The following is a 22,088-nucleotide window of genomic DNA, read 5'->3' on the forward strand; positions in this document are numbered from 1 at the left end:
TTCAAAGTCTGTGTTTGGGATTCATCGCTTATCTGTGAGTGACGGGAAGCAGAGCAGAGAGGAAGTGTCTTCAAACAAGGAAAAAAAAACTCTGCCCAGCAAATACTTGTGAACAACCTGCTCATCTGGTCTGACCAAAAAGGAAGTGAGCTGTGTTGGAGAGAAGGAGTGAGAGAGAGTGGTGCCGTGTGGTACAAAGCCTGGAAGGCAGGATGAGGTATCTGTGATGTCAGAGGAGGAGGGGTAGTAAAAGGGGCATGGCTAGCTCAGCTGAAACTCTTGCAACACCTATCTGGCTCCAGACAGACAAGAGAGAGTATTGTTCGAGGAAGCTCTAGCCCTGTGGGAAACTCAAAGTCAAAGGACTCAATACAAGCCCAGGAGAATTCAGCCGGGATTTGATAAGAGAAAAAAACACTCGCGGTAAGCCTTTTCATTGTGTCCACCTATTATTACCTGTTTAGCTGTTTTAAATAGTCAGTGGGTTTTAATGTTTTATTTTGTCCTCCAAATGTTCTCCTTAGTGTTTTGTGTGATGTAGATACATGCAGTTTGTCACTGTGTGAGCCTGGCTGTTGTGTAGGGAGATATGAAATGTCTTGTTGGTTTGCTGAGTATAATTTAAGCTCAGCAAATATGTTCGTCCCAGTGGAAGTGGAGACTTGTCAGCGTATTCTGTTTTTTTTTTTCTTTTTACCCTAGGAAGAATTTCTCACTCAGCAGATGAGATTTATGATGCGATTTTGTCATTATGAGTAATTTTGGTTGTTACTTTCTAGGTTGGTGGCGGGTAAAACTGTGATTAGAAATGTTGTCCTGCAGCCCCACTGTGGTGCAGCGTCTTTTCTTTTTAGATGAGAATGAGAGTGGGAAAAAGTTCTTCATAGGCAAGTGGCTCGAAAATCTGTTTAGCGAGCCCACGATCAGCAGAGCAGATGTTTCCTTCTGACACAGAGAAGTCCTGCCTCCTCCACAGCAGAATGAAATGAAAAACTGGCATGCCGCCTGGCACAATTTTGCTCCCTGCAGTTGCAGCAGAGTTATAATTGCTCCTGTGTTAGCCCGAACCTACACCTGACCAACCGGCCCACTGAGCCCCATTCGCATCTCCAGCTGTTTCTGCTTATAATGCAAGTTGATGAGAAAAAAAACTCTGCTAAAGGCCGGGCCCAAACAAAACGAGTTGTTTTAATACCTGCCTCCCTGCTGTGTTGTCTTTTTGCAAGATTGATTCCCCTTGTAGGGGACGCTTCCAGTTTTTCTCAGTAAATTCATGCAACTGTGCGTTTTACAGCCTCTGTGGTATCAAGTGACATGTCTGTTTATGGACTGTAAATCCACTTTGAATCAATAGTCTTATGTTGGCTTGTGTATTCAGTGATGTGTAATGTCACTCTACCCCTCCCCTTCTCCTCTCCTCCCCCCCTTTCCACCAAACTGTCTCTTTCTCTCTGCAGTTGTTTCAGTGGAAGCAGCTGGAGAATTTGTATTTCCGCGAGAAGAAATTTGCTGTGGAAGTGAACGACCCTCACAGGTCAGAGAAGGCAAACCACTTCATCTATCTTAACAGATCTTAATAGGCTTGGTTCTTTCCCCGTTTTCTGAAGTGTTCCCATTTTAGCTGCTGCTCTCTTGCTTCCGATGCCCTTATCCTACACCTTAGACACAGTGAAGGGCATCCGCAGCCACCAGCCCATTTAGGACACCATGTTAATAGCTATAACCTGTCTGTGAAATGAGTGTTTTCCTGCTGTTCAAGGGCCACTTTATTATTATTCTACGGTTGTTATAAGACCTCTGCTCCTCACACGCCGGCTTTAATGTGGCACTTCCAGCCCCCGAAGCTGTTATTAAATCCCACTGTCTGTTTCAAAATGAGTTTGATGTCTCTGCTCGTCTTTTTTTCAGTATATTATTACACAAACACCCACAAGTTTAATTGGATAAAGATTGTGTTTGAATTCTTTTCTCATCTTTGTGTAGCACATCTCTCTTTAGTTTAATTAAAGCCCTGTTTATCTGGCATCAGCTGTTTAGTTTTTGTGTGCAGTTATTGAACAGATTTGCTTCTTGGATGTGCACAATAACTGAGTGTTTGTGTTATTATCTTCTACAGAAGAACAGTGACCAAGAGAACATTTGGACAGACCGGCCTGGTTATTCACACATGGTATGCCAGCCATTCTCTGATTAAAACCATCTGGGTGATGGCCATCAGTCAGCACCAGTTCTACCTGGACAGGAAGCAAAGCAAAGTGAGTGTCTGTTTTCTCCTCACTGATTCACTTTGTTCACATTTCCTTCCCTTTTATGCTGATTCTTGACCTGTGTTGAGAACTTACCTCATGTCATGACCCGCATAGGCGACCCACCTACAGATTGGGGTCAGGCCTCAGTGTGTATGTTAGAGGGAGGTCACACAGGGAAAAAGTGTTGATGCTGAAAGATACACGGTGTGTTTGTGTTCTCTACTGGTCAGTTTGTCAAGTAATTTCTGCCTATTAGGAGCTTAATTTTAGGTGATAACATTTATTATCCCTGACAGTCATGTTCACTGACTTCAGTATGAGCTATAGTGTTGACCTGTTTTCATCAGGCTGTGAAATTATCCTTTAGACAGATTAAAACACATTGAGCCTGTTTTTTTCTTTCAGTTTGAACTGAGGGTGTGTAGGTCTGACTAGAGCTGCAAAGATTAAGTAATAGAAAGAAAATAAATTGATAACTATTTTGTTAATTTTTCAGGCAAAAATATAAATCATTTGCCGGTTCCAGCTTCCTAATGTCAGGATTTGCTGCTTTTTATTTGTCATTGTTGAAACAAAATGAAGAGTCATAAGGTTTATTATGACAGCTGGTTGAACAAAAGAAACAATTTGAAGATGTCATTTTGGGCTCTGTGACATTCTGATGAGCATTTTCTTTTTAAATGTTTTATTGACTAAATGATTAATTGTGAAAATAATCAGCAGATTAATCAATAATAAAAATAATTGGAAGTTGCAACCCTAGTTCTGTCTGAAAGGGTATTGTGCAAGTGTCACCGCCTGGTGTAACAATGACTGTACATCATGTGATGCACTGCCTGATCCCATGCCTATGACTTGTGTAAATAATAGTTTAGCAAAGAGATATCACAGGCCTCCAGGTTTAATGTGAAGAGGTCCCACGCTGGTCATCCTTGTATTGGAAAATTGTCATCCTTGGTCTAAATGGAACAGAATTCCTGTTATCTGTTGAACCTGAAGTAATAAGTGGTAAGATAGCTGAAATTGAAAATGCTCATAAGCTTGCAATTATTGATATAGTAGGCAAAATGGTATCTTTAATGATATATGAAGTAGTAATAGTAGTGATTTTTTTTTGTCTTTTCCATGGCTTAAGAGGAAATATATTACACTCAAAGTAAACAGAAATTTGCCATATAAAATGTGAAGTGTTTTGTTTGGAAGAGATACATCTTTTTATGAGCACAGCAGCGAGAATAAATAGAAAAATAGTGCCATGTTTATAGCCTAGGTCGTTGTTCGACTGTTAAAAGTTGTCTGAATTCCTTGACGATACACTGTGGTCCATGTGTTTGTGTTTACGGAGCAGATTTGCTGAGTGTCAGGGCTATTATACAGCATGAGCGCTGTGTGTGATGTGCATTTCGTGGTGAAGATGGATGAGTGTGTGTGGCTGCAGTCAAATGAGGTTATTCAGCCACTGTCTCCCTCAAAGGCAGATGGTGTGTCAGTGTTCATCCAGGAATAGAGCCCACGCTGATTGATGAGAGAGTGGAGCTTTTGGAGAAGCAGGCATGCAAATGGGCCGCCGCTATCGCAGTGCGCTATCATTAAAATGAAATACTCACAACCCCTCCTTCACTACTCATCTCCCTCCTCCTCATGACAGTTTCCCCCTCCTAACTTTCTCTCCCCTCTCCTACAGTCAAAGATGACCACAACCAGGAGTTCAGGAGACATCGCCATGGACCTCACAGAGATCTGCGCCCCGCGGATCAGTAAACTGTCCAGCATCGAGAGCAAAGACCAGCTCATCATGGCCAGCAACGGAAGCCTCATCTCAGCTGGTAAGCAGAGAGTTAATCAAGTAATGGCTTCTGTTCCGCATCAAATTGCGAGTGATGATTTATGGCTATAATTTGTAGTTAATCGGACGTGTGCTTATTTCAGGTTCTGCTGACTCTGAAGTCAGCGAGGAACACAGGAAAGAGAAGGTGGCTGAGTTGAAGAAGAAGGAAAAGGAGCTTCAAGACACACTGGCACAGAAAATCGAGGAACTGAAGAAGATCTGCATGAGAGAAGCTGTGAGCATCTCCACTGACATTTAAAGCCTCCAGTTATAATGGCATTATTATAGTTTTGCATTTTCAGTATTTTCTGTTCTTGTTTTGTTTTTAATTTTTGTTTTCAGTTCAGGTTGGTTTCAGTTTTAGTGTTTTTCTCATCACATGGGGGGTATTATTCAGGGAGATTTAAAAAGTTCAGAATAGGAATTGGAATACAAACAAACACAGCACTTTCTGAAGCAACTGACCAACAGTCGTGTAGACATCTCAGTCTCAATAAACATATGCACTAGTTCCTCCTCTTGCTTGTTGTGATGACAAATTTGACCAAACTGACAATAAAATAAAAACATACAAGAAATGTCTTTAGTTTTAGCTTTTAGTGTTGTTTCAGTTATATAATATAAAGTCTAGTTTTTATTTTTATTTTACTTAACTAAAATGATTTTTCACACCTAGTTTTAGGTTTTAGTTCAACTACAGAAGCCTTGGTCCACACTCTCAGCTGACTCTTGGCTGTTGTTCTCATTTGCAGGAGCTTACGGGCCGATTGCCTAAAGACTATCCCTTGGCCACAGGTGAGAAGCCTCCTCAAATAAGACGCCGTGTAGGGACAGCCTTCAAACTGGATGACCTTTTCCCCTACGATGAGGTTAGTATAGCTTTGGTGTGCTGTGTTGTGTTTTTGTTGCGATGTTGAGTATTTCAGTCTGTTATGTAAAATTGCGTGTCACACTTTGTTGATACACAGATCTTACACCACTGTGTTTGTTTACCAAGAGCTCATTTGATCCATTTGACTATTTGAGTCTGAGGATTAAGAGTTTAACATTTGTTTTGAGGCTTACATTGCATAATGCTTTGAGTGAAACATGGTTTCCATCTACGAGTCAGTCAGAGAAATGAATATGACTGAGAATATAAATGTGAATATGAATATGTGAACACACTGAATTCCATGGTTTCTTTGCTCAGAGTCCTGCTGTTGACAGGATCTGTCTTATTTTTGGGAAGTTCCCCTGCTGACTGCGCATGCTGTGTTTCCCTTTAGGACCCTCATCTGAGGAATCTGGAGAGCAGGTTCGCGTTACAGCAGAAGATCGTGGAAGCAGCACTTAAGCTATCCAACGAGGGCGACCTCTGCAAGACGGTGAAGAAGAAGAGGAGAAACAACTGTCTGGACGCAATGAGGAAACTGGAGGAGATTGAGAAGGAGATCAACGCCTACAGGATCAAGAAAGGAAAGAAACCAACCCAGAGAGCCTCACTGATCCTAGCAGGTAGATGTCATCAACAAGTGGGTCTTAAATAGGGATGATATTCTGCCTTACATCAGGGGGTGCCCAAAATAATTTGGCTGCAAATAAAATTGAGAACCTTTATCATGAAAAATTGCACTGAAAACTCCATACATACTATCATTTTCTTGCATATCAAAATTAATTTTTAAGGACTTGGATTTTTTTTTTTTAATTTAACTATGGAGTGGTAGCTGATTGAAATGCGTCACTTTGAATGAAAAGAGGAATATCAGAGGCGTCTCTGAGGACCATTTTCTCTCCTCTCTTATCAGATGATGTCAACCCTTCAGATCTCAGCTCTCTGTCTGACAGCCTCACTCTGGATGATGGTAAGTGCCCAAGCTTAGCTATGCTCATTGTGTGTATGTTTACTCCTTTCTCCCTCATTTACTGTACTTAAATCAATTGTAATCAAGCAATCACTTCTGTCCCCTAGATGATGACCTCACCCAGAGGCAGCGGTCTCGATCGGTTCAGTATTCCCCAAGACCGCACCATGCAGAAACTCTGGACATCCACTACAACAAAGACAGGCGGGCCTCTGCCAACGACCAGCACGCAGACAGCAGGTAAACAGCTAGCACTGACATGACAGATTAATATTTTTAATTTCCAGTGTGTGCCTGACGGAGCATGGAGCTAGTACAGACCTGTAGACTGGATCCAGAACTGCATTCCTGCCAGTCACCTCCTCCCTCCTTCTTCTCCTGCCTCTCCAACAATCTCCCCCTTATCAGCCCAATGCACCAGCTTTTAAAAATAGATGGAAAAGAACATGTCGCTGCCTGTGAAGGAGCAGACAACAATTCCAAGCTGAGAGTGGAGAGGAAAAGGGAAACAGGAAAGTGGCTCTGGAAGCTTGAAATGGCAGCTACTTCATGAGTGTTTACTAAATGATATATGGGTGATGTGTTGCCCTCTGTTTCACATATTTAAACTCATTTTAAACACTCATAATGCTTGCTGTTGCATGAAAAGAAAGACCAATGGAGTATGTAATGGCAATCATTCAGGTGGAAGTGATGACTAAAGTGCTGTATTCAAGCAAACCCAAGGTGTTTTGTCTTTCTCCTTCAGTTCTGAGACTGAAGTGAGGAGAGGCTTAAAGAGTTTGTTTCAATAAAAAGCCCTGCGCTAAAGAGGCGAGTGCCCTGAAAATACTGTTCTTATCTGTGTTCCAGATTAAATTACGGCCAAGTGCAGGAATCACTCCACTACAGTCACCGTGATGCCTTATCAAGCCACAGCAGCCCATTCAAACCGGCTTCCAGACAGCCACGTGACGCCCGCAGCATGCCCCCCACCCCCCTCCTCACCCGCAACGCCTACAGCAGCACCCAGCTCAGGTAAGGCCTCAGACACTGACTGTGAACGTTTTCCTTTATTCCTCTCTCGAATATCTGCTTTATCAGCAGCTCTTGGTGCGTTCTGGTGTACATGAGAGTCAAAACACAGCTGTTAAAAGAAATGTTTTGCAATGGGCCATTCCTGAGTTCTGCCCCTTTTTGCTCTGTGCTCCAATAGCAGTTAAGCAAACTTGGTGCCTTGGTTAACTTTCTGCTTTTCCTGTAAAAGCAACATATAGTACCACATCTAAAGTTAGCTAATGTTAAAACCCTAGCTAACTACCTAGCTAATGATTGCTGTAAATTAGCTAGCTAGTTAGTAAGAATTTTGCTGTCATTTGAACATAGAGCAAAAAGGGGCAGGACCTAAGAAGGGTCACTTGTATTCTGTGTGTAATTTAATTCTTAATCTTTATACTTTATGGTTATTTTGTACATCTTCATAGAGCTACACTACCTTGTTGCGTTTAAAAACTGTGAACACGTGTCTGCATATCATGATGCATGTAAAGTATCATGTAAAGTATTTAATATTTTAGCATATCTGTTATGTATTACAGTATATTCTTTATTGTGCTTTTTTTTAGATATTCTATAGATATACAGTATAACTTATCTATAAAGTATGCTAAGGCCTTTTCTGCAGTTTTGGATTCAGCTGTTTTAATTGATTTTGTTACTTGTGTTATTTTTCTATTGATTTATATTTTTCTATTCTTATGTTTATGTTTATGACTGTCTATTTACTGTTTCCATGCAGTTGGGGATCAATAAAGTACATCTGTGTATCTATCTATCTATTGCAGATCAGAGGACGCTCCACAACATTTCCGCCAGCGTAGCGGCAGTCTGGAGTCCCAGTCCCAGTTCCTGACAGAGATCGAACCTCCTGTGCCAACATTCACCTTCTCTCCAGCCCGCCGCAGCAACAGCACCGAGGTCCTCGACGATGGCTCCTCCTACACCAGCCAATCCAGTGTGGAATACAGCGTCCCCGGCAACCACACCCACAGACGCAGAACTCGCGGCCGCCACAGAAAAGACATGTATGCCAACACGGGCAGCATGCCCAACCTGGCTCAGCCAGACACCCGCTGCTACGCCTACCAGCCCCGCGCCCGTCCCACAACGACGGCTTACTATGTCACAGGCTATCCCAGCTACGCAGACCCAGAGCCTTACTCTAATGGAGTCTACATGTACGACAATGAGATGGAGGGACACTATAACGTCAATCCATCCTACCACCCAACCCCAACAGCTTATCATGGCCACGACATGCACAGTCACTACGGTAACGACGAGATAGACGGCATGTCACAGAACCCGTATGCCACGCTGCGGCCACCCAGGAACCGCCCGGTTCCACGCAACAACGAGCAGGTCAGCAAGAACATCCAGAAGGCTTTGGTGGCAGAACACTTGAGAGGATGGTACAATCGCAACGCTGCACACAAACAGGCGGCATACAACTACGACTATGACAGGGGCTCCCAGCAGAGCCTGGGCTATCAGACCATGCCTGCACCCTACAGCCACAACAACAGAAACACCTCCTACTCAACAGGTCAGATCATGCCACCATATGTTACAGTCTCTAGTGCACTATGTTGTTAAACCTGGTTTCACATGTAGGTGTGTCATTTGTTGACTTGTTCAAAGGATGTTATGATATACTGGTACTGACATTAACCATTATGTTTAAAAAATGAAATGCTGATATTATGTAAATAATTCGGGGCCTCTAAAGTGCATTTTATGCTCTCGCAATTTATCAAAATATTATTGAAATCATAATATGGCCTAGTGCAATATCCAAATCGCAAAAGCTTCGTAATGTAGTGTGGCATAGATTTCCTGACCCGTGAATCTTGCTCTCCAGATGCAAGAAAACATGTTTAGTACAGACCCCAACAAATGTCACATTATCAAGTAAATTAACGTCAAATTTGACTGATACATTCTTGTTTCATTTTCTATAGCCCTAACTTGTTGCATGTTTTTCTCCAGTGTCCTCAGCGTCCTCCAGTGTGAACTGGCACAGCCACATGAGTGGTGGTGGTATGTTGGAATATGACATGCCCATGCATGCACCGCAGTCCTACACTTACAGTACAGCCCCCTACAGCCACTCCGCCCATAACAGGTGAGAAAAAAAAAACTTGGCTTCAGCTCCTTATCCAATAAGCCACTCCCTGATCCTCCTTATCCCCAGAGCTAAGCGCTAGTGTTTAATTACCTTGAAAGGATGGCTGCAGAAAATGTAAGCTGCTATTTGGTTTTGCTATTCCTTTAAACACAATAATACTGTGGACTGATGTGTAGCCAATGTTACATTTTCTTCAACTTCTCCTTTAAGTTAGGACATCAGTAAACATCCGTCTCCTTCACATGACAGACTGGTTCAGCAGTAGGATTATAGGATCTGTGCAGCCAGCAGTCAGTTCTCCCTCAGAGCTTAAGACTGGTTCTCCTGTCCTCCTTAACTGTCCCTCACTGGCCCCTGCTTTCTTATAGATATGGCGCCTCCCAGCTTTATAAGGGCTCCTGGCACAGCCCTGATGGCCAGAGGCGTTGTGCCTTTTTCCCTGCTAGCTCTTCCTCCTCAGCTTCCTCCTCCACCTCCTCCCTGCCCTCCTCCTCCTTTCCCTCCTCCTCCTCCTACTCCCCTGGCTGTCGGGTCAGGCAGGTGGCCTCCAGCCCCGCGCAGCCACAATCCTCCAGAGGGCACAGGCTCAGTAAGGTGTCCTTTGTGAAAGGTAGCTCATAGTAAGTAAACAGCTACAGCTAGAGCCTGCGCGTTTGCTTCTTTTAGTCTGTCTGCAACGTGACTCCATAAGTCTGCTTGTTGATGTTTTGAAGTGAAGTGAACTGCATTTTTGACATGTTTGACTGATCCTTCATTGTCATGTAAGATAAGGTAACTGCATGGCTTTTTAAAAGAAAACATGCCTGCCCTACTTCCTCTTCCAGCTGCCATGTTGTCATCCAGTGGTCACATTTCTCTGCAGTGTGCCTTTACCGCTCGGATTTGTTTTGTTTGCCTTCCTCTCGGCCCATGCAGAGGCTCCCTGCCCGTGTGCTGCCATTCACCCTTGACCTTTGCCCCCCTTCTCATGCACAGATGTCCCACAGAGTTTGAGTGGCGGAGCTGTGATAGGATGGCGTGCCCTTCTGGGCCTTTAGAGAAGCGTGGTGCTGTTGCCTATGCCCCTGACCAGGAAAATTAACCCCTTCCCCCCAAATAATCAAAGTCCCAGCACAGAAGAAAGGGTGAGACAAGAATGTAAAACTTGCCCACATGGTTATCATGGTGATGGTGATAATGTGTCTTTTATGTGGCAGGGACTGACAGAAAGCTCCAAATCATCGCACTCTTGCTGATTCTTGTTTTGGGTGTCTTGTGGTGGTGGGAGAGCACTTGTGTGGCAGAGGAGGAAAAGAAAATGTGACCCCTGAATACTGTTGCATTTGACAGCTATGCGTGTGCATATAGTCTTGTGTGCATCTGCTGTTTTGCTGGGTGAGAATGTTTGACCCTGGGTTTATTCTTATCTGGAACTAACATTAACATGCCTGAAACACATGAGGTAACTTACTATATCAATGTTTTTTACGTTTCTATTTAAATTAAACTTTGGTATTTTTCAACCTGGACAGTATTTTACCTTGCTTTTAGGTCTAAATGACTTAGGATGACAATTTTTGAAATTGGTCTGAAAATGAGGGAGAGTGCTGCAGCCTCCTGCATCCCCCCAGGCAACTGCACACTGTCAAAAGTACAGTCACTAAGTGTGCTTGTTTTGCCACTGACAGGCAAAGTGTCTAACTTTTTTTTTTTTTTTTTTTTTTTTTTAGAGAATAAGATTTGTTTTGTTAACCAGAAACAGCTGTTTCAGTGCTCTTGTCAAACAACTCCCTTTGCAAAACTGCAATTTCAGCATTGTCATCTTTATTCAAACTTAACAAAAACAAAATAAAACTCACCAACAAAACATTATGGCTCAACCTCTCACTGCTCCAACAACCACCATTGGTTTGGTTGAAATAAACCCTTAATATTTCAGGGCTGGAGGTGAAAATATCCTGAGAGGAGCAGAAGGTAGGTCAGATGAACATGAGAGAGGCAGCAGGGTGAAATGGTGTGTACTACCAGAATATTGTTACACCCAACTCAGTTAGTAAAGGGTTTATTTTGACCTAACCAGATTTAGAGCAGTGGAAGGACTAGCCAAGATGTTTTTGGTGAGTTTTATTTGTTTGCGTCAAGTGTGAATGAAGGTGATGATGTTAAAATTACAGTTTTGTAAAGGGAGTCTGGTTAGGAACAGAACAGCTGTTTCTAGTTAAACATGTTGCTCTTTTAAAAAGAGGTTTATCTCAATAAGATCCTTCCCATGAAGTTGTCAGACACTGAGAATAACAATCTGAACCCGACAGTGGCAAAAACAAGTACTTTTAGGGGACATAAATTGACAGTATGCAGGTGCAAGGAGGGATTACTTTGTAGCTTAGTTCCACTTCAGCTAGCTGCAGTACTCTCCCTCCATAGTGGATCAGTTTAAAAAATTGTTGTCACTAAGATCAGCATGTATATGCAGGTTTTAGACACAAACACATGGGAAAATAGGGTCCAGGTTGAAAAGAAAAAGCAGTTATCCTTTAAGTTCTTGATCTTGACACTGCAAATATAAAATATGATGGGATGGTTTTTACTGCCCAGGGTTAATTCATTCTGAACTCACAGTCACAAGCTACACTCAGTTTGCCAACCATCTAATGTGTTTCAATCTTGTGTGTTTATTACAGGTCCTACGTAGACGTCAGCCAACTGGACCCACACATCAGTAACCAAATGAACACAAACCTGGAGCCAGAGGACCAGATTTATTGGCACGAAGACTCAAAACCGGGAACAATAGTCTAGTTGCCTCTCTGTCATCGTGGTGTTCATTTTTCACCTTGACAAGTTGTCATCGTGCCTTAGACTGCACTTACCTGTTTCTGTGTACAAGAGGATCCAAAGAATGAAGGAACTTAACTTCTGTGGAATTCAGTGTAAAGGGAAATGAAGTCCTCTCATTTTCTCTTCTCTCAAATGCCAAACTGTTTTTTTTTTTAAATCATAACAAAACCTCCATGGGAGTGTCTACATGTCTGGATTGCGAGTGTTTGTGGTGATGGCACTTGTGCACTGAAACTATACCGGGACCTGCTGTGGACTGTGTGGTATAGACAAAAGGGAATGTGGACTAAACTTCTCCAGTGTTTCTCTGTAAAGACACAAACCGAAGACTGGGACAGTCTCTGTAAGAGGATACTGAGCCGCAGTGAACACACACACACTTTCACATGTGTCTGAGCACTGTAATCATGAAGGATTGATAAGGACATTATCGAAATGAAGGACTGAACTCATTAAAAATGAGTGAAAAAGATGGCTACTTCCCGGAACATTGTGCAGTCACCAGATCCAGTTTTATCACAGCGTTGCTCGTAGCTGCCACGGTGCTTCCTCTGCTCTTGTTTGTCATTTACAAAGTATTCCATCTATCTCATTGTCAGTACTTACAATACATTTGAGCCAAATGCTTCTGTCACACCATCTGAGTATTAACTAAAGTTACCAAGTTTGACATCACTGCCACATCTGATCAGTCGGTGCAGGAAGACAGAAAACCCAGTTTTGTTCTTTTTTATTTTATCTTAACATGATTATTTCATCCATGCTGGAAATCATGGACCGGTGCTCCCCATTTCTCTCAAGAGAATGAAGCTGTATGTAAATGTTGGTATTGTAAATACACTGGTTCCGTCTTTTTTTTTTTAGAGCATTTTTATGTATTTGAAAAGCATGTAATATATAGTAAACAATTGTTGTTAAGCTGGTTCTTAGTAATTTGTATAATTGCATTTGTTTGAATTAAAAAAAATCAGCATTTGAATCAGCTGTTGAGTTTGTAGGTCCTGTTTGTACTTGGGACACTTGTACCTTGCAAAAAAAAAAAAAATGACGTCAAACAACAACAAGGAATCAACGGTAGAGAGGAAGAAAACAGTCCAAAGCGTAAGACTGAAGTCTTAAAAGTAATGTGTGCAAAATTATAATTTGAAGTAAGGGTTGAAACACCAGCTGTATGCTCAAACATCTTTCTGTACTACAAGGGGTCAAATTCCAGGAATCTCTTGCCACATGTCTGTTACTGATGTTAAATTTCCTTTATTACAACATTAGCCCATGTAAGCCTGTTGATCAAGAATCACACCAATATGAAGAATCAATAATGGCATTGGTATCAATAAAATCTTACTAATGCCCACCTGTACTTTTAACAGAAACATCATGGGGAAATTTAATCAGAAGAAAAAAGCAGAAGCAGCAGAAAAAGCAAAACACTGGGCTTTCGTAAGGCAGACTCACACCAAGCTTAAAAAGCCTTTATTAGTTGGGTCGTATCAAGGATTGCAAAAGGACACTGGCCAGTTTCAACCCACACTGTCCTCCTCAGGGTGTGGCTGGAAAGAGGAGTGAACCAGAGTGGAATGTTGTGAGTCCTTATTTAAACAAATAGTGGCCAGGAGGGTAAATTACACCAGCATATCACACAATAAATATACCACAAATAGGCTGTGTGGAAAAGAAGTTTAAAGTCACAGTAATAATTATAAACATAACAATAAAATAGCATCAATAACACCAACAACAAATGAAAGAGATAAGCTAACACAAAAAAGGTCTCAGTAAGATAAATGTGGAAATCAATCATAAAATAAATACATCTAAAAATACAAAAACAGACATTTTCATTACCAATAATAGAATGTATGTATGTAATTATTTATATGTGCAGGTCATTTCTAGTAGAAAGAAAGTAGTTATGCTAGATTCTACTGTAGTAAGAAAATAGTTCCCGCATGAAACTGCTCACAAGGACTGTGGATTATCGTGATTTCTGAAAAGAGACGTTGCTGTCAAGTTGTTGGTGAGAAACAATTTAGATGACAGATAGCATAAAATAAATTAAGTGTTGCTTTAAGGAGAAGATTCCATAGACCTTCTCATGATATTCTTATTATGTAAGTAACACATTAGAAAAACTCCACTTTTACCATCCAGGGAATGGTAAAGTAACCTCTCCTAAACATTCAGCTAACCTTCCTTAAAATGATGGTTTTACGCAAGACAAACTTAACTATTCTAACTTCCAGGGAAAGTTAAGGGGAATCATTCAACCTTCCTGGAACGTCAAAGGAAAACATTCAAATAACCTTGCAGGAATTTTCAACCAACCATCCCAGAATGCTCTGTAAATGTATCAGTATCATTTTCAAGTAGGAAAAATTTGACATTTTGTCTCCTTGGAAACAAAGGGGAAATGTTCAACTAACCTTTCTAGAACATTCAAACCAATCTTCCCGCTTTCTGTTGTATGTTTTCTTGAAAAACTTCATCTTTCTGAGTGCAGAAAAACACAGGATTTAAATCCAAAGCCGTTGAATTAGGTAACTGAACGTCTGTTCAGCCAGTTCAATTAATGAAATGAGCTTTGAAGAGGGTGCAATGATTGTCACCACTTAACAGAGGAAAACAGCTAAATAACCTGCAGTCTCATTTACATTTTATTGCTGTGCAGGCTCTGTCACAGTAGCTTCAGATGGTGGTCCTGGTTAACTGGAACACATTAATGCATTCTCCACATATAAATGGTTTGGAAAGTGCTTATCTGGGCTGCATTCAAGGAGCCAGATTATAGTTAGGAAGATAACTGCAGAGTACTGGCTACGTCCCAGTGTTTTTTCTCTCTCTCTTTTTTTTTTGGAGCTTGTTAGCATGAATGCAGGGCTGCAATCAGTCACGACGAGAGCTAATTATGAATAAATGATCTGTTTTTAGAAATGCTCTCCTGCTGCAGAGCTCCGTCGCTCTCTCTCTCTGCTGTGTGTTCCCACCGCCTTGCTGTGTTGCCAGGCTGGTTTTCTGTGTCCTTAAGCCGTAAAACCCACCAAACCAGTCTTTAAAACCTGTCACGCCCATCATGAGCTATAACCTGTTCTTCTGTCCTCCCTGTGAATGACAAGCCAGTGTTTATAGCACCAAACCCTCCCTGGAGGCATCAATGCAATAGAAGTCTGCTCTACACATGTATTGGCTTTCCTCCCTCCCTCGTAGATTACACTATAACCCTTCACCTCCTTTCCCTCCCTTCTTTCCCCAGCAGCCACATATTTTTCACCACTGCAAGTGTATCCTGCCACTTGTTGCCTGTTTAGGGAGGCCGCGGTGGAGCGGCTTTACTCGCTCGCAGTGCCCCTCGGTGTTGTGCTTCTTGAGAGCGAGCTCAGGGGAGGTCTCAGACACTTCCAGCTCCTCGGCTTCACCCCAGGCAGAGGGGGAGTGCTTTGTATCCAGCTGTCTCCCTCTGTCTCTGCGCCTCTGCTGCTGCACACCAGCTGCAGCCAGACATCAGGAGAGGCTGTTCCAGCTGACACTCAACTGCAAAAACAATGAACTCCTATGTACTTTCACCTCATCTAACACACTCAAGACAAAATATCAAATGGACAGCAGATTAGGGCTACTTTTTGTGGTACTGACAGAAATGTGTTCAAAACACTGTATCACAAAAAAGTACAGAAAGTACAGAAAGAAACCACTGGTCACATGCGTAATCTAATTTAAAGGGCCACTGCGTAAGATTTATGAGGATTTATGGGGACCAGCATGTCCCTAGTTGCCCAGAACAGACACCGCAGCCACCATGGGTTCTCCTACATGTTTGGAAAGGGAGGGTGAGGCAAGTGGTGTCCAATTGGTTGCAATCTACAAGATCACCACTAGATGCCACTAAATCCTACACAGTGATCCTTATTATTATTAGGATTATTCTTTGAACAGATTTCCTGCCTCTTGCAGTTGTCATTAACTCTATGGAATGTTTTAGCATCTTTCAACTAATTGTTTTGGTTTTATTGCCCACAACTTTACTGTTTTGGTTCCGTTTCACAAACCCCATTTTAAGCTGCAGCAGGCAGCTGTTATTGATGGCAGAGAGACCCAAATAAACTGATTGTACACTGCCTGCCCACCACCAACAACAGAAGACAGACAACCAGCTAGTAAAGTGTACCATTTAGCAGCTTAAGTGTCAGATATTTCCCTCAGCAGTTGGACTACTAGGCGTGCTAAAAGGAGAGTGATTTTAAAATTCATCAGGTGGACGTGTAAACCTTTTGCCACACAGTCACACCCCAGTACGTCAGCTACAATCCTTTTAATCCTCCCTTTAAACAGTTTGCTCCACCTATCAGTCCAAGAACAAGTAGATCTATATAGGTACAAAAAAACAGTATATGTTGAATAAAATATTTTTGATAAGTGAATACTGACATTAAAATAAATAAGAGATTTTAGAATATATAAAATGTATAAAATACTAAAACATAACACTGAGCTTTGGGTCTGCTGCCTGGTAATTAGTCAGTTAACTGATTTTAAAATCAATATTTAATCAATCATCAATGAATGTCAGCCCATTAATTTCCAACTTGCATTAGTTCAAAGTTGTAATCAGTGGTGGACTGTAACAGTACATTTATATCAAGTACTGTACTTATTTTATACTTTACTGGGTTCCACTTTATCCAACTTTATGTTTCTACACTACATCCCAGAGGCAAATACTGTACTTTTAAACCACAAAACTGAGAAAAGGCTTTTTTTTTTAACTTATTAGAGATACATGGTTCTCACAGGACAGTGATGTCACAGACACTTGATGATCTTACAGACCATGATGCATTGCTGTAGATTAAACTTAATCATGGGGGTTTTCATCACATAAATCATTAGCTGTGAGGCCCACAGGAGAAGCTGGATGTAGCTACTTACTGTAGTTACCCAGCAGAATAGAGAGGCCAGGTGTAGCTATGTAAGGGTTAGGAGTGGCTGTGTGGAGAGGGTGGGACTATTTGCATATTAATGATTCCTTGAATATTAAATAATGGCAAGGTGTAGAGCTATATGTAAGCCATTTGAACTTATTTTGTAAAAAGACAGTTTATTACTTCTTGCATTTCTCACATTTATTCTCTGATAACATTTTGTCAGCCATTACTCCTTAAACAGACAATATTACACTGTGACCTTCTGGCAGCAGTTAGCTGTAAGTTGCTGTAAATACACTTCACAGTATGATTACTGTAAATCTAACTGCAGTATCACAGTACTATAATTGTTATAACAGTAATATCACAATACTGCAGTTGTTAAGACAGTAATAATCAGCATGCTGTATTGTTTATCACAATACTAATTCAACTACTGCAAAAGGCATCATTGTATTAATTTTAATATTATAAATCGATACCTGAGGAATAATTACATACTGTTAAATGAAGACACTTTTTAAAATCAATTTATTTTAGCAATTCATGGAAACATTTTTTAAAACAACATTTTAAAGTGTTTTAGAGTTTGAATTAATACTGAATGTTGCCTGAATGAGTAAGTGTCTGTTTGTGAGTCACACAGCTTTACATACTCTGATTATGGCCAAAGTTTTCCACTGGTGCCGGAGATGTCTGAGCATACAAATTGAGCCTCCCTCTTTCATTCATTTAGTCACCTTCTTGAAAAGCATTACAATATTTGTGCATATCCAAAAACATGTTGATAACAAATGTTTAAAATGATTGAATGATTGAAAGTAGGCGTGTTTCTCCCTCCAGTCATAAATGTGAGATTTTCTTTTGTGCACATATCTCTACCACATTCCTGCAAACTGTCAACCAAGTCATCCAACCCTGAGAAAATACTAAGTTGTGTTTTTTAAACTTCTCTCTGAATGTCAGATTTTTCTGGAAGTCACTGAACGCCACTCGTTTGGCATGTAGGAAACCCCAACAACAAACTGAGACATGTTTGCAAAAACTGTGGCGCAGTTCAACAACTGAGAAGGATCAGCTGTTTCTCCTCCATCTCTCCTCTTCGCCTCTCGACACCGAAGACCGAACCGAGTGACACTTCTAACCTACTTTAATTTTGATATCAAGCAGTTTTTTTTCTTGATTAATTAAACTCATTTTAATTTCTGTTTGTGTGCTCATTATATACTGAGGTGATACAAATCAGTGTGAATAAGCATGACACAAGAGGGAGAAAAAAACAAAATTCAAATTTACTTCTTTGGTGTTTTGACCGCCGCAAGCTGAGTTCCATTTCATTCCAACACATTATCTCTATGGCTGATATCTCCAAACTCTGCAGCTCACACCAGAACTATTTAGATGGATGAACAGCACTGAAGGCCAGAGGAAAAAGATGTATTTATTCATTTTGGGGTGGAGAGTCTCTTTAAAGGTATAGCTCACATCAAAGAGATATCAAAATTTCACAGCATGGCCACGTCCCCCAAAATTCTTGTCGCGGTGAGGTCGGGCACCTGTCAGACACTAGCCAGACACAGGAAACCCCGGCCAAGCGATCTCATGTTCCATGGCGAGACATCAAAAATATACGGCAGGCCACGCCCTTCAAAAAATTTTACGGCGACCTGAGGTCGGGTGGCCATTGGACACCAACTGGACACAGGAGGCACTGGCCAAACCGTGTCATGGCGCATGACGAGAAATCAAAATTTGACGGCCACGTTTCATGTTTCATGTTGCGGTGACCTTGGGTGACCGTCAGACACCTGCCAGACACAGGAAGTGCTGGCCGAGCTGAGCAATGTCATGTTTCATGGTGAGACATCAAAATTACATGGCAGGACACAGGAGTCACCGGCGATCGTAGCAGCGAGGTTTACTTCATATTTTGTTTATTCTCTTATACATTTTATTTACCACTTTTGTAAACAGTCAAGTTCAGGGTTTTGAAAGGTCATTATTAATTTTCATATGTGAAGGACGACATCTTAGTGGCTCATATTTGTGTTGTGTGCAGTTTTCAGAATCTCTATTAATTTTGGTCAGTTTGTTTTATTTTTCTTTAAGCATCAGAGTGACAGACTTCTGAAGTCCCTGGATTCACAGAAGGGCTTTGGCTGAAATATTCCAATACTTTGTTGAGCTGAAAAACTTTTGCAACAGCTGCTCATAAATTTCTTCATCAGTTCAACTTTACTGAATATGGTTACCAGTCATTTTGGCCTGTACATGTATTAATTACTCTTCATTATATATATTACTGGTGTGACTAGATTTTGTGCTGACTCACTCCTACAGCAACACAGAATAATATTTAGTGCTGGGATGATATCTTCACCTCTCCGGTCGATGCAACCGCAGTATTTAGGCAGGGTCATTGTAGTGATTTTACCAGTGTGAGGCCCCTCATATAGATCCGTTTGTTTAGAAAATGATGACTGTGATTGCAATGCTATTTTCAATTAGCGTGTTAATGGTAATTCCCATTATGTGTTAGCATACAGCTAAGCAAGAATACACATCGAAAACACAAGGTGGTGCCAGTCGGCTGATGTCAGATTTCATTCCATATTGTCAAGGTATATTCAATATATTCAGTCTTTGATTTCATATATTCAAACTTCATATTATACATATGAATCTAACTTTAATTCCCTGAATGGCATTACATAATATTATATATACATGAACACAGAAAACATATCAGCAATGTCTCATACAATTAAAAATAGCCTACCTGTGACAAATGCTGAAAGAGGCCCAAAAGATTCTGGAATGATGAAGTGAGCTGGCCATTTGACGTCCATGTTAGTGACGACAGTCTGCAGCACAGATGAACTGAAAGAACAGACAACGTGGGTCAGCAGACTGGAATAATATCAGAAAACATGGATGTGGGTAACAATGTTTCAAATTGTGTGAAGAGAACGAGGACTTGTCTATGAAAATATGTTAAGATCACGGTAGTTGGATTTATTGTCATTCATTACTTCCACCCCTGCTTTTTCAAAATCACTATGATGCACTGATTGTCAGCAAAATATTTCATCATTGTTTTTATGGTGTAGCCAGAGTTCATCTGATAATTTCCTGTTAGAGATTTTAAAGGTCATTCCCCCACATGGATGCATGAATTCACTTCACGTCATAAAAACACTTTTCATAAGACGAACAGCACACAAATAATCAGGGTGACAATGCAGCACAGGTCAGTTCAGTATAAGTCAGTGTATTGACAGGACAGTGAAAAACCATATTTAACCACAAAAAGTCATTTCCAGCAAAGTCCAAAATAAAAATTCCCTGAAACTCTTAAGAACTGAAAAGAAAAAAACTACTACTACTTTTCAGGGCTTCAGCAAAAAGAATTCAGTTTGTTTAGTTCAGTATCTCAAACTTTGGCCCGAGTAACCCCTCTTCATCGAAACAAATCAAATTAGGATCTGTGGGAAAGTTTTAGTTGTTCAGTTTAGTTTTTACCTCAAAGAACCCCAACAAAGTTCATTAGAGACCTCTGGTCAGGTTTCACTTGTTTGGTCCAGTTTTTTCACGCAAAATCATCTCAAATAAATTAATAATGCATCTCTCAAAGAAAAATCTCAGGTATTGTCACAATCAACTCCAGGTGCCAGTTTGACTTAGAGTTCACAGGAAAAAGGACCAAATCACAATCAAACCCCACAAAGGACAGACACACAGGTTTTAACACACAATACCCCTGAGTCTTTTTTCATAACAAACAATTTCATAATTTATTTGCAAAGCAAACAAACGAACAGACACCACCAGTTTAAATTTCAAACATTATATTAAAGAACACAAAACTGGGTCAATCCAATTCCATAATGTAACAGAAAAACTCACTGGATCCAGGAAGAACAACAGATTTTGCAGCATCCAAACTCTTTCTCTGTCAATATAACACACACTAAGGAATTTATTGCTTCAACTGACTACATTTACCATCAATACTGAGTGGATAAATGCATGAAAAGTGCCACAGTTGCCCTTCAAAAGAAGTAGTGGTTAATCTTTTAATTCAATCTTTTGATTCAAAGTGAAAAGAAAATATTAAAACAGCACATTGTGGAAAACTGTTACATGAGATGTTTTGAGGCATTTTTTTTACAATCAGAACATTAAAATTCATACAGACAGACTGCAGCTCAGCTAACATCAGACAGACAGAGAGAGGAGCATCAACTTCACGTTACTGTGAATCAATGATATCAAACTTAGAGAGGAGGAAACACAAGTTTACCTGATTACTGTTCACATTGCTCACTCTCCATATGCTATTTTCTCTGTAGTTCTCCTTAATCGTCTCATCAAAGCTGTGAACACTGACACCCGCTTTGACACGAGGGAGAGATGGGGCCCTTGTGTACCTCGCAGGACCCTACACAATTTGCGTAATGTGCGTATAGGGCTGATCTGCTTTAAGTCAAAGTTTTGCCAATCTAATACACAATGTAAGGATACAGTTAAACTTGTGTTTCAACATTATCTTCTGAGAACTCTGTATTTTTTTTGTTAATTTCAAAACATTTAGAAAGCTCTACTAAATTTACAATAATAAACTGACCAACACCAAACTGAAGACAGACACAGTTAGCAGCTAGTCAACAAAAATTTCCCTCATATTTCCTCCAAAACAGGTCTGAAGGAGATTGAGTATTTGACTTAAATTCATCAAGTGGACAGTTACACACTCCCAAATGAAGAGTAACGTTGCTCTGCATCTGCTGGATGTATTCTGTATATAACCAACTGTTTGCTAACATGTTAACCAGATCAACTTCATAAGGTGACATGTCTGAGTCACATGACTTGGACTTGAGACACAAAATTACAGATGAAGATGCGACGTTCAACACAAAGAATGATAAATCCGGGCTAATTCTTAGCTAACATTAGCTTAATGAAACTGGAAACTCATTGTTAAACTTTAGGACTTGGAAATTGACTTGGAACTGTTTTGCAAACTGTTTTGACTTGCAAAGACTCGAGACTTAATCGTGACTAGCAAAACAGTGACTTGGTCCCACCTCTGCCATGTTGCATTTAGAGCTTGTTCAGCTACGCTGCTTTGAAATGATGTTGAATGATGAATTTTAGCCTATTATTACACCATTTATTATAGTTTGTTTTTCAAAAACATCATCAATTAAGAACCCTGTTTTTTTGGGTTAATTGCAAAACATTTTTTGGAGAAAGAAA

General features: G+C 40.7%; 1 protein-coding gene across 1 annotated transcript in view; it reads left to right on the forward strand.

Annotated features, from left to right (window-relative positions):
- The window catches only part of frmd4ba (FERM domain containing 4Ba), a 62,033-nt gene extending 49,147 nt beyond the window's left edge, over window positions 1-12,886 (forward strand). Inside the window, 14 exon segments of the mRNA XM_084727844.1 lie at window positions 1,458-1,534; window positions 2,117-2,255; window positions 3,934-4,075; window positions 4,179-4,312; window positions 4,830-4,946; window positions 5,346-5,574; window positions 5,868-5,924; window positions 6,032-6,164; window positions 6,777-6,941; window positions 7,748-8,508; window positions 8,952-9,087; window positions 10,060-10,165; window positions 10,167-10,214; window positions 11,751-12,886. Of these exon segments, the coding sequence (XP_084583970.1) occupies window positions 1,458-1,534; window positions 2,117-2,255; window positions 3,934-4,075; window positions 4,179-4,312; window positions 4,830-4,946; window positions 5,346-5,574; window positions 5,868-5,924; window positions 6,032-6,164; window positions 6,777-6,941; window positions 7,748-8,508; window positions 8,952-9,087; window positions 10,060-10,165; window positions 10,167-10,214; window positions 11,751-11,792 (2,286 nt within the window). The 3' untranslated portion in view covers window positions 11,793-12,886.
- Window positions 12,887-22,088: the final 9,202 nt, after the last annotated feature.

Source organism: Lutjanus erythropterus, chromosome 2, assembly GCF_056507025.1.
Source record: "Lutjanus erythropterus isolate fLutEry1 chromosome 2, fLutEry1.hap2, whole genome shotgun sequence".
Taxonomy (NCBI): domain Eukaryota; kingdom Metazoa; phylum Chordata; class Actinopteri; order Lutjaniformes; family Lutjanidae; genus Lutjanus; species Lutjanus erythropterus.